Source organism: Manis javanica, chromosome 5 (genome assembly GCF_040802235.1).
Source record: "Manis javanica isolate MJ-LG chromosome 5, MJ_LKY, whole genome shotgun sequence".
NCBI lineage: Eukaryota > Metazoa > Chordata > Mammalia > Pholidota > Manidae > Manis > Manis javanica.
In genome coordinates this window covers 111,584,779-111,598,586 of record NC_133160.1, presented here as the reverse complement: position 1 = coordinate 111,598,586, position 13,808 = coordinate 111,584,779, and the positions used below count along the sequence as shown (strand labels likewise).

The window sequence follows — 13,808 nt, the reverse complement described above, 5'->3', positions numbered from 1 at the left end:
CATGACTTACATTCAGGTCTTTGATCCATTTTGAATTTACTTTTGTGTATGGAGTTAGACAGTGATCCAATTTCATTCTCTTACTGTCCAGTTTTGCTAGCACCATCTGTTGAAGAGACTGTCATTTCCCCATTGTATGTCCATGGCTCCTTTTTCGTATATTCATTGGCCATATATGTTTGGGTTAATGTCTGGAGTCTCTATTCTGTTCCACTGGTCTGTGACTCTGTTCTTGTGCCAGTACCAAATTGTCTTGATTACTGTGGCTTTGTAGTAGAGCTTGAAGTTGGGGAGCGAGATCCCCCCCCCACTTTATTCTTCCTTCTCAGGATTGCTTTGGCTATTCGGGGTCTTTGGTGGTTCCATATGAATTTTTGAACTATTTGTTCCAGTTCGTTGAAGAATGCTGTTGGTAATTTGACAGGGATTGCATCGAATCTGTATATTGCTTTGGGCAGAATGGGCATTTTGATGATATTAATTCTTCCTTGCCAGGAGCATGGGATGAGTTTCCATTTGTTAGTGACCTCTTTAATTTCTCTTAAGAGTGTCTTGTAGTTTTCAGGGTATAGGTCTTTCACTTCCTTGGTTAGGTTTATTCCTAGGTATTTTATTCTTTTTGATGCTATTGTGAATGGAATTGTTTTTCTGATTTCTCTTTCTATTAGTTCATTGTTAGTGTATAGGAAAGCTACAGATTTCTGTGTGTTAATTTTGTATCCTGCAACTTTGCTGTATTCCGATATTAGTTCTAGTAGTTTCACAGTGGAGTCTTTAGGGTTTTTTATGTACAATATCATGTCATCTGCAAATAGTGACAGTTTGACTTCTTCTTTACCAATCTGGATTCCTTGTATTTCTTTGTTTTGTCTGATTGCCAAGGCTAGGACCTCCAGTACCACGTTGAATAACAGTGGAGAGAGTGGGCATCCCTGTCTTTTTTCCGATCTCAGAGGAAAAGCTTTCAGCCTCTCACTGTTCAGTATGATGTTAACTGTGGGTTCATCATATATGGCCTTTATTATGTTGTGGTACTTGCTCTCTAAGTCCATTTTGTTGAAAGTTTTTATCATGAATGGATGTTGAATTTTGTTGAATGCTTTTTCAGCATCTATGGAGATGATCGTGTGGTTTTTGTCCTTCTTTTTGTTGATGTGGTGGATGGTGTTTATGGAGTTTTGAATGTTGCACCATCCTTGCATTCCTGGGATGAAACCCACTTGGTCAAGGGGTATGATCCTTTTGATGTATTTTTGATTTTGGTTTGCTAATATTTTTTTGAGTGTTTTTGCATCTATGTTCATCAGAGATATTGGTCTGTAGGTTTCTTTTTTGGTGGGGTCTTTGCCTGGTTTTGGTATTAGGGTGATGTTGGCTTCACAGAATGAGTTTGGGAGTATTCCCTCCCCTTCTATTTTTCGGAAAACTTTAAGGAGAATGGGTATTATGTCTTCTCTGTATCTGATAAAATTCCGAGGTAAATCCATCTGGCCTGGGGCTTTTGTTCTTGGGTAGTTTTTTGATTACTGATTCAATTTCATTGCTGGTAATTGGTCTGTTTAGATTTTCTGTTTCTTTCTGGGTCAGTCTTGGAAGGTTGTATTTTTCTAGGAAGTTGTCCATTTCTCCTAGGCTTTCCAGCTTGTTAGCATATAGGTTTTTTATAGTATTCTCTAATAATTCTTTGTATTTCTGTGGGGTCTATCATGATTTTTCCTTTCTCGTTTCTGGTTCTGTTGATGTGTGTTGACTCTCTTTTTCTCTTAATAAGTCTGGGTAGAGGCTTAATTATTTTATTTTCTCAAAGAATCAGCTCTTGGTTTCATTGATTTTTTCTATTGTTTTATTCTTCTCAATTTTATTTCTTCTCTGATCTTTATTATGTCCGTCCTTCTGCTGACCTTAGGCCTCATTTGTTCTTTTTTCAATTTTGATAATTGTGACATTAGACTATTCATTTAGGATTGTTCTTCCTTCTTTAAATATGCTTGGATTGCTATATACTTTCCTCTTAAGACTGCTTTTGCTGCGTCCCACAGAAGTTGGGGCTTTGTGTTGTTGTTGTTATTTGTTTCCATATATTGCTGGATCTCCATTTTAATTTGGTCATTGATCTCCATTGATTATTTAGGAGCACGTTGTTAAGCTTCCATGTGTTTCTGAACCTTTTTGTTTTCTTTGTACAATTTACTTCTAGTTTTATACCTTTGTGGTCTGAAAAGTTGGTTTGTAGGATTTCAATCTTTTTGAATTTACTGAGGCTCTTTTTGTGGTCTAGTATGTGGTCTATTGTGGAGAATGTTCCATGTGCACTTGAGAAGAATGTGTATCCTGTTGCTTTTGGATGTAGAGTTCTATAGATGTCTATTAGGTCCATCTGTTCTAGTGTATTGTTCAGTGCCTCTGTGACCTTACTTATTTTCTGTCTGGTGGATCTGTCCTTTGGAGTGAGTGGTGTGTTGAAGTCTCCCAAAATGAATGCATTGCATTCTATTTCCTCCTTTAATTCTGTTAGTATTTGTTTCACATATATTGGTGCTCCTGTATTGGGTGCATATATATTTATAATGGTTATATCCTCTTGTTGGACTGAGCCCTTTATCATTATGTAATGTCCTTCTTTATCTCTTGTTACTTTATTTTGCAGTCTATTTTGTCTGATACTAGTATTGCAACACCTGCTTTTTTCTCTCTGTTGTTTGCATGAAATATCTTTTTCCATCCCTTGACTTTTAATCTATGCATGTCTTTGTGTTTGAGGTCTCTTGTAAGCAGCATATAGATGGGTCTTGCTTTTTTATCCATTCTATTACTCTGTGTCTTTTGATTGGTGCATTCAGTCCATTTACATTTAGGGTGATTATTGAAATATATGTACTTACTGCCATGGCAGGCTTTAGATTCATGGTTACCAAAAGTTCAAGGTTAGCTTGTTTACTACCTTACTGTCTAACTTAACTCGCTTATTGAGCTATTATAAACACAGTCTGATGATTATTTCTCTCCCTTCTTATTCCTCCTCCTCCATTCCTCATGTGTTGGGTGTTTTGTTCTGTGCTCTTTTTAGGAGTGCTCCCATATAGAGCAGTCCCTCTAAGATACCCTGTAGAGGTGGTTTGTGGGAGGCAAATTCCCTCAACTTTTGCTTGCCTGGGAATTGTTTAATCCCTCCTTCATATGTAAATGATAATCGTGCTGGATACAGTATCCTTGGTTCAAGGCCCTTCTGTTTAATTGCATTAAATATATCATGCCATTCTCCTCTGGCCTGTAAGGTTTCTGTTGAGATGTCTGATGATAGTCTGATGGGTTTTCCTTTGTAGGTGATCTTTTTTCTCTCTCTCGCTGCCTTTAATACTCTGTCCTTGTCCTTGGTCTTTGCCATTTTAATTATTATGTGTCTTGGTGTTGTCGTCTTTGGGTACCATCTCTCAGGAGTTCTGTGTGCCTCCGTAGTCTGAGCAACTATTTCCTCCCCCATTTTGGGGAAGTTCTCAACAATTATTTCTTCAAAGAGACTTTCTATACCTTTTTCTCCGTCTTCTTCTTCTGGTACCCTCATAATGCAGATATTGTTCCTTTTGGATTGGTCACACAGTTCTCTTAATATTGTTTCATTCCTGGAGATCCTTATATCTCTCTCTGCGTCAGCTTCTATGCATTCCTCTTCTCTGGTTTCTATTCCATCAGTGGCCTCTTGCATCTTATCCATTCTGCTTATAAATCCTTCCAGAGTTTGTTCCACTTCTGTAATCTCCCTCGAGATGTCTGTAATCTCCCTACGGACTTCATCCCTTAGCTCTTGTATATTTCTCTGAAGCTCTGTCAGCATGTTTATGATTTTTATTGTGAATTCTTTTTCAGGGAGACTGGTTAGGTCTGTCTCTGCAGATCCTTTCTCAGGTGTTGTCTGAACTATCTTGGACTGGACTAAATTTATTTGCCTTTTCATGGTGATAGCAGTGGCTGTAGGCAGGTTGCGGGTGTGTCAGCTGGGAGAAGAAAATACTTTCCTGCTTGCTGGATGCCTTGCCCTTCTCCGCTGCCTATGTCGGTTACCCGCACTCCTGGATCAGCCACCGGGTTAGTCCCCTAAGCTGCTGTGGGTGGGGTCTCTGTCAGAGCAGCGCGGAGCACTGTGCAGAGTGGCAGGCTCGCCAGGTGCACTCCTCCATTATAGTGGCGCCCCTGCCAGGCTGCTGTGTGCCAGCAGTGACCTTTGGGTCTGGCCCGGGCAGCTGTGTGTTGGGCTGGGATTCAGGTTGGCTGCTGGGAGCGCGCCTGCTCCCTCTGGTGCAGGTGTGCACAGGGCTCTCCCACGCGGGCCTCTACTGAGCTCTTCTGGCTCCACTGCCGCCGGTATGCATGAGCTGAACCCCGGCTGTTCGGTTGCCACCGCTGCGGGCTCGCACAAGCCTCTCCTTGTCCCCTCTGTTGCCTTTGGCACACGCAATCTGGTCCCGGTCCCTTCCGGCGCTGCCACCCCCAGCACACGCTGTCACTCTCCTGCTACTGGGCTGCTGTGTTGTGGTCTGCGCCAGTTGGGGGAATGACCGGCAGGCTGCTTAGTGCCGTGAGGGGCTTCAGAGCTGCACTGCCTCCCCGGGGTTTAGGGCGCCTAAGGTTTCCTGGGATTCCCAGCTGCTAGCTAAGTGTGCTGGGACGACTTTGTCCAGCTATGGGGTCCCTGTCTCTTTAAGACTTACAGAAAGCATTCGCTTTTCTTTTGTCTCAGGGGTGCTGGTTGCGGGGACCTGCCCACAGGTTTTGCTTTTCCGTTTTTCTGATATCCCACAGCCCGTGCACCTTTTGTCTGCGCTCCAGGTATGGATTTCTAGAGCTGATTATTTAGCAGTCCTGGGCTTTCACTCCCTCCCCGTTGCGACTCCTTTCTTCCTGCCAGGTTCTGGGGTGGGGGAGTGTTCGGGTCCCACCTGGCCGTGGCTTGTATCTTACTCCCTTCGTGTGATGTTGGGTTCTTGCAGATGTAGATGTATCCTGGCTGTTGTACTGCATCCACTGGTGTCTCTTAGGAATTTTTGTATTTATTGGATTTTCATAAATATATATGTTTTGGGGAGGAGATTTCCTCTGAACTATTCACACCGCCATCTTCCAGTGATCTCCTGTCTTGCTTTTTGAGAGAACCAGTTCATGAGATTATTTATAACCATTTTACCAATAAGGATGCGTTTTGTCCAAGGTCACATGGTGGAATGTGAGGACATTTGGTAAATGTCTTGGTTGCTCTATCTTAGGAGTATCTTCTCAGTAAGGCAGCACCCTAAAACCTGACCCCTTCAAAATCCACTTCAGGGGTGAGTGATTCTACTTTTGGAAGATTTCAGAGAGGCTGGCCAACATTAAGGCTTCTGTAAAGAAGAGGGTCCTTAGGGGCAGTGAGTAAGGATACAGATTATTGTATACTTACCGGAAAGGACCAATCAGAAGGCATAGAGCTTTTCAACCTAGAGATCTGTTATGTTAGCAATGTGTTCCAAAATAATATGCTGTTATCTTCAAGCACTTACTAAGCTCAACAGCTCAGTTTTGTTTCACACTCTTCAAGAATAATCTGTTCTCAAACTGTATCTCAAAATCATTTTTCAACTGAATATCCCTAAACATAATTTTCAGAATTCCTATTTCACTGCTTTTTCCCACTCTCCTTCCCAGATTCTAAGATTTAAGATACCTTTACTCAGACTAAACCACTTCAGTATTTTGTCCTGTTGTCATAAATAAAAGAGTTTGGAATGTGAATTTTCGTAGAATGGGGAGCCTAACCCTATTTATATCCCCCAAAGCACCTTGTTCATAGTAAGTATGTGAATGTTTGAATGAACTTATTCTAGGTGTTTGGAGATCCACCTGTTGAGACTGATAAAATTGGTAATTTAGCATATGTGTCTGATGGTTGTCTATCAGTCAGGATGGGCTATAAGAACAAACCCTTTTGTATTAAGATACTGAGATTCATCAGGAGTTTCTCACTTATGCTAAATGTCCTGTGTTCAGCAGGGGAGCTATGTTGAACAGTCACTCAAGCATATAGGATTTGTTTCAATATATGCTTCTATGATCACAAAGGCAAGAAAAGGGAATATGCCAAATTGCAGACTGGTTCTTAACACCCCACTCAGAAGTGACACATATCCCTCTGCTCAGATTTCTTCAGCCAAAGCAAGTCGCATGACTAACTTCCAAACTTATTCTAAACAACATATTAAGTAGTGATAGACTTTTCACCAGAAAAAAAAAAAGGTAATATCAGTTTATTTTATCTTGCCTGAATCACCTTGGTTCCCTACTTCACTTTACAAGAGATGTAATGACCTAAAAGCACTTACATTGCACACAGAAAGAGTAATAAAAACAAGACAAAGCTATGCAGTTGCAAAATGGCCATTTATTGCCTACAGGAAAGGGAGGGAGGGAGAGAAGGGGAAGTACACAGGTGCGAGGAAACAAGCATATATTTAGCCCTATACATCATGTGTGAGCAGTACCCAATCTCCAAAATGGAAAAAAGTATTTTGTCATCTGACATAGTAGTTAAGGTTCTTAAGCACCTCCCTTCTGAACTGCCACAAGATTTAAAAGGCAGGACTGCTTTGTTTAGTCAATGTTCACATTAATGAAAAAATACTACCACCCAACTGTGTCCTTTTGCACGCACATTTTGTACAGTGTCTATTGTGAAAAACATCTCAGCTGAGCAGTTTGGTTGAGATTTAAACCTCATCAACTGTTTAACTGTAATAAATAGAAAAATAAAGCAGCTGGTGATTTTGTCAGAGAGAATGTGTTCAGTAAAAGCAGAACCATTTTCTCCAGGGATGACAGAGTGTTAAATGATTAGACCACCACAGAACCAGTCTATTAAACATTAAACACTAAACACTAGTAAGCTTCAATTACATGGCACTTCATTAAATCTCCTACGTAAAAGAGAAAGAAATAAAATCTTAAAAGTTTAAACTGATTCTTAGACCACAGTAATGAAATGATTTAGTTTGGCTTTTTCTTTGGACATAAGCAAAGTAAATACACAGCCTAGAACAATTTGTTTTGGAATAGTATCAATAGAAACTACCCAGTACTCAGGGGGGAAAAAAATCACCAAAGTATCTTGCTCACTTTTAAACTCATGTGCTTTACTTTCCAACCATTAAATTAGTTATAAAAACACTTTATAGGCTACATAATGACTCAAATGTATGCAGAACTACAAATTATTGATTTAATGCCAAGTAATGAGAATAAACGAACGCTTTCCTATTCAAATAGTAAATTGAGTGGAAGAATAGATCATCTCATGGACAATTAGTTGGCACTTATTTTATGGTTCAGAGACATCATAATAGATGTAAACTAATCCATAGTGAATCTGAACAACACCCTGGCCCTTGCAGAGAAAAGGTGTATACACAGTCCTCTTCTTACAACTAAAGTAACTCCCTCTGTATCATCCCACTCTAGAGACAACAAAAAACAAAGATGAGGCTTTCATCCTTCTCAAAATATTCCTAGTACTCCAATGAATCTATTCTTCAATTGCATTCCTCGATGAAAGACTTGCTTGCATTTGGACAACTGTACGAATGCCCATAGTGCACTTCTCAGTGCTGCTGGTGTTTAAGAGATTTGCCACTCACAGTACTGAACAATTCCAGATCCAGTGTGCAGTAACACAGCCATCCAAACCCCTCCCCACAAAAAGTTGGCAGAGCACCGCTCAGGTATTTCACAGGGAAGGGAAATGTATTTTTAGCAATTTAAGCACAGAGAAAGGATAGTACAGTTCCTGAATAAACACACACCCAGACTACTTCATCATTCACTGCATCAAGACTGAAACAAGTGGCAAGAAACTAAGCCTGTTTGGTAAGAAGCAAAGTCATTATTTGACACATCAACACTGAGCCAATTGTGTGAGTTAACTAATTAAACAAATGTGGAATATAACACCCATTGATAGCTTGAAAGAAAATACAGTCATGTCAGTAATTAAATATTAACACAAAATTGAAATGAGTATGAAAGGACCACTTTCTGAGAGGGCTGCCATGAGTCATATGTTTTACAATGACAGACATACAAACAAGGAAATTAAGTTCAGGAAGATTGTTCTAATAACAAAAATAACTACAGTAGGTGCCAAACTATGCCTTTTGAAAGTTTCTGAAAGCTAAATATACCATACTACTTAATGTGCCAAAAGAGTCATATCACTTTGCATTTGCATACCCTTTTTATAATTTGATTTATTTCTGATGACACTTCTAATTTCAGCACACTGCTATTCAGTTTATACTATGTGCCATAAAAAAATCAACATTTAACAGGTGGAAATGTCCTTATTTCATCTTCTTTGAAAGTGAAATCTACTTGACTTAAAAACATTCCATTACTTCAATGTCCTAATGTTTGTTGAATAAAACCTCAACATGCTTGTTTTCCTTTGGTTCCAAGAATAACTGGCTAACCAAAAATATTTATGCCAAAAGAAATTATTAACTAGGCTTTTTCCGGTTATCTCCCTGTTTCTTGCTGTAGGACTTGTGATTTTACAGAGAAATTTACATAAAGAAGGTATTTGGTTAGAACAAGAAACATCCATGCTGTCCCTTACCACTTCTGAAAAAAAACGTGTTTTGTTTTATTTCTGTGGATCTTGTTCAGAACATCCTGCAGAATAGGTGTAAGGACTTTCATTTTCCCTTCTTACTCTCAAGCTTTAAAGTGACACCTATACAATAAAGATGTGTGTATCATTCCATAAAATGAAAGATGCTCTTGGCATCCTGTTCTTAAAGAGATTACAACTTTGGTAAATAAGCCAGGTTAAAAATGTACTAATTTACTTACGTTTGAATTCAATTTGGTGATATGCTTACATTAAATAACTAAAAATGCCCAAACCAACCATAAGTATAAAAGTTTTATCTACAAATTTAAAGCTTTGGTTGAAGTTCCTGGCTTAGAAAAATATTCTGATTTCCCTAATTTGTCTACCTGTTAATTCAGAGTTCTACAAACATGATAAAATTCAGAAGGAAAATATTAAACAAATATCCACACATGAGAAAGGTGATTTTTTTTTACAGGAGGGCAGGTGGGAGAGAGTACCTTACAAATAGAAGAATTCACATTTCTGTCAATATATATATGTATGTATATGAGTGCTATTTTGAAAACGTGTCATAAAGTCTTTGCTTGCTATAAAGCCATTATTCTTATGGCCTGCCGAATATGTCAGAAACTGATGGTGTTTTCTGTGACCAAAGCTACTGATCATTAAGTGCATTTTACAAAGCTACTAAATTCCCTCAAGAATTAAGAATAGAGAAATAAGTTACGTACTGTTAAGTACTGGACATAGCCAATTCCTATTGCTAGAAAACCTAGCCTTGTGTTGGAAATGATGAGTTGTATGTCTCGGGTTCCATCAAAGAACACAACCTATTTTCTCTTGTGCTTTCACTACTCCTTGCTATTTGATTGGCAAGTATAAATGGCATTAGCAAATTTTACAAACTCTTGGAAATGCAAATGCAAACTTAATTTTTCACCCATTTAACAATATATTATTTAGGAGATAGAATTTTCAAGTGTAACATAGTATGTTTGCCCCCATTCCAGTTTTAATGTGCCACATCCTTAATTCTAATATAGCACACCCTGGAATCAAGTGATATGAACCTTAGATATTTTTCAACTTTCTCCCTTGCTTCTCTGTGATTTAATAACTTTAAAACACAAAAGAACAGGGACAAATAAGAAATGAAGCTTTATACATTTCTGCCAACTACAACACTAAAACACAGTGGCTTTTTTAATACATTCACACAGGATGCTTATTAGTAAAATTAAATATTTGCCTATAAATACTGGAAATATAATTTGAAAAGAAAGCTTAGAGCAAGGCAAATGGGAGGGGATGAAAGTTGGTCTCGAAACCCACTGTGTCATACCTGACTTTAACATGTGATATTCAAACGAACATTCACACGCCTTACATCGAAGAAATGAAACAAAAATACTCGACTACATCATACAAAATTTTTTTTCACATAAAACATCATAAATCTGGAACAGATTTACTGTATCTGAATTCTAAAAAGTTGCCTATAGGATGGTGCTGGGATTCTGTTCTCTGCTTGCTTTTAGGCAGTGCTGTTGCTTAGAAGTTGACACCAGGCACATTATTTCAAAACAAAGTCAACAAGCAAGGAGCAGTAAGTGGATCTGAGCCTTTCCCAGATGTCAGGCCTGAGGATGCTGCAATAATCCCCATCAAAATGTGTAAAGCTATGAGGCGGATACTGATGCCTGAGAGTGGGTGACTTGACATGCATATATGACTGATGTAATGGTACACAGTGCAGTTTCCCTTCCTCAAACAACACTGTTTTAAAAAATTTCAAGAACACTCCAGTTCTTAGACAAATATCGGAAATCATATTTAACAGTTAAAAAAAATACATTATCACAATTAAAAAATGCCCAATTTTTTTTTATCTTCAGATAAAATATGCAGCAGCCCCATGGCATAAAGCTTATTAACATATTCTGAGAACTAGAAAGTATCTGAGCATAAATATTTTACTTTCACTGAATATATATACATATATACCATCTGTTATTCACCTCTTTCTTTTGGCTTCTCACTACCAAAATTTCAAGTGGCATGCGTTTTAACGAGACAATACTGAGGAGAGCAGCATTTCTGATCATCTGAATTGGCAGCTCAAAACAGATACCACTCCTTTTACAAAGGGAACAAAGGGTGAAGGGTGTGTGAAATTTGGGCAGTGGGCTAAAGGGAAACCGTGCACATGAAATCTGGGTTACCATGCCCCAAGTGTGTGTGCCACCCAAAACATAACACAATTACCTACTTCAACAGAGCTACTACCAACATTTACTAAAACCACATTAAAAATACACAGGATAATGAATGGTTTGAAAGAGTGCATTTGGAAGCAGAGAGAACCCAATTACACACCTTCCTGCAACAGAGTGCCTCAATCATACACAAAATAAACTTAAGCTGTTTACAATGTTTCCCAATGTTTTTTATTTTTTCCCTCTACATTTAACTATTAAAAAAGGTTTTTTTATTAATAAATGGGCTCCTCTGTGGTTCATATACAATCATAAGTGAACTTTAAATTCCATTTTATACAAACATCTCAAAAAATATTGGGAGTGAAGTATGGTAGGAAATATTGCTCACGTTGCTAATTAACATGCGTATATGAAAGGAGGAAAATATTTTGTTAGTGCATATACCTCCAGAGCAGAAAACCCACCCAAAACAAGATTTTAAAAAAACATACAGTAGCTGATTACAAAAAAAGGTAATGTCCACAAAATTAAGTTTTTCATGCTATTCTACTTTCCAGTACTATGCTTCAGAAAATCAATTTGCATGGCTAGATGTTGAATGCTTGAGGTATATAAGAAGGGATACCTGCACACTGAGGAAAATCTGTCATCTTAAGGGTTGTTTCTTTGTTTATTATAGCATTTTAACATTTTTAAAAGAATATTTTATTTACATCAAACTTCACTCAACTATAATGACATCCCAATTATCATAGATGACAAACAATGCCTCTATCACTAGGCACTTTTAAAAAGGAGTTTAGGCTTTACAGAACCCTTCTGATACAAACCTATATATGATATTACATCATCCCACCACCCTTGTCCCACTAAAATTATCCTTCAGGGAAATATTATCTTATATAGAGTGATTAATTTACTATGGAAGAAATTAGTATAAAATGACCAAAGGAAATGCATCATTTAAAACTAATGAAACAGTCTAAGATGTCAGTTTGAGAGAGGAGACAAATTGTATATATTTAAAAACTAATTAAATAATTTAAATTTGACCTGTACTTTATATATTAGTGAGACACAAATATAGGCTATTTTATTTTAAAATTTCATTCATATAATGGAAAAATTCTTATTTATTAAAAATATCACATTTTGAGCCTAGAAACAGTAAAGTGCATGAAAAGTTTAAAATATAACTTTCAGAAAACTCTTAATAGCAGCAAAAAAGCAGAATAAAGAAAAACTTAAAAACACAGACACAACCTTTTCCTGTTACTGTGCCATAATTAACATCAAGTAGCCAACCAATTTTTTACCCCAGAAAATGATATCATGTCCACTGCCTCTTGAGTCACAGATTTTCAACTGACCCTTCCTGGGCAAAAAAAAGGATTTCAACATACCTAAAGAGCATCGACAGTTGGGGATAAACCAGTAGCTTCTTAGTTCAACTTCCCTGACAGACAACGGAAACAAAGATTAAAAGCATATAATGGCCATTTGGCAACTAGAGTCAGGAAAAATGATCCAAGGTTTTTCACTATTCCTTGTTCCCTCTCTCCCCCAAATCCTTCCACTGTCACCTCAAAAAGCCAAAACCAACAGCCACTTGACCTACTTTGGGAAACACATGAAATATTTGTATGGCTTTCCCCTTCTGTAATTTTGATCAGGGCCTTTTCATTCAGTAGTTCTTTTTTTAACATCTGACTATAACAGCAAAAATGATTATAGATCATATAATGTCTGTTCTCTAACACAACCAGGCAGAAAAGGTGGATTGGAACGATGAAATACTGAACACTAATTTGTGGGCATCCTAAATATATACCAAATTCTATTTTCAAGATGTGTGGCAGTAGAAATTACCCGTTGTTTCCCTATAAGTAAACTGGAAAGATAAGCTTAGAATTAATACTTCTAGTAAGGCTATATAACTAATAGGGTAACAAAATAGTGATTCCTCAAAAAAAACAAAAAACCACTGTTTGCCCAACAAACTGTCATATGCTGTTAAATACTTGATTTTGAAAGCATACTGTGCAACCATCTTTAATTTCTCAACTTTTCTTATTATAGCTAAAGGCTACATCATAGTTTATGTACAGATCTAGCAAATTTAAGCACTTTGTTAATGTACAAATGACTAGGGAAGCCAAAATTCAGTTTATTATAATGGAAAACAAAAATCCAAGAAAATTTTCCCTTCAAGGCAAGCCATCACTCGGTTTAAAATCCTGTAATTTTTAAAAATCGCCTTTTACAAAAATGGCTGGCTGATTTGAAACCATTCAAAAGAAAGTATTTGTTTCAGAAAAACAAATACACTGTTGTTGGGCCTCAAAATGGTGATTTATCAATTATGAATGCTGACTTCTAATATAATACAAAGGTTCAATTTAAAAACATGTTAAATTAAAAATTTGGGGAGAGAGTTAAAACTTTGGTTCCAGCCCTAGTGCCAAATGATACCAATATGCACAAAAATGTACAAAATCTTACAGCAAACACATAATGAAAGAAACCGGAAGAAGCAGCTTAAGGATGGCCATACTTCACTCCTACGTACTTTGATTTACAACTGTACAGGTCCATAGCAACAGATCCCCCCGCCCCCGTCCTTGCGGGGCAGTACTCCACTACCTCCGATTAGGCAAGTGAACACCATTGACAAGAGGCAGGAATGGAGGGTGGAGTTCAAGTTGTGTTAACAGTGAGAAGTGGTCTGAAGGGATGTGAGGGTGTGGACACCCAGTGATGTTGTTCTCAACCAGCCATTGAGGATCTAAAGGCCCCAGGACACCAAGCACGTTCATATGAGTCTTGGAATAGAAAATGTAGTCAATCACGCCCTGGAAAGAGATTGGGGTTGGAAGAAAAAGAAAAATACATGCTTAGAAAAGAGAAAAACTCAAGATATATAAAGAACAATAATTTATAAAAGCCAAATACCT

General features: G+C 37.7%; 1 protein-coding gene across 5 annotated transcripts in view; it reads right to left on the bottom strand.

Moving 5' to 3' along the window:
• Positions 1-6,389: 6,389 nt before the first annotated feature.
• The window catches only part of CNOT6L (CCR4-NOT transcription complex subunit 6 like), a 127,738-nt gene continuing 120,319 nt past the window's right edge, over positions 6,390-13,808 (bottom strand). For all 5 annotated transcript variants that reach the window (XM_073237424.1, XM_073237422.1, XM_017665766.3 and 2 more), the window contains one exon: positions 6,390-13,706. In XM_073237424.1, the coding sequence (XP_073093525.1) occupies positions 13,494-13,706 (213 nt within the window). In that variant the 3' untranslated portion in view covers positions 6,390-13,493. The remainder of the gene's footprint in view (positions 13,707-13,808) is intronic.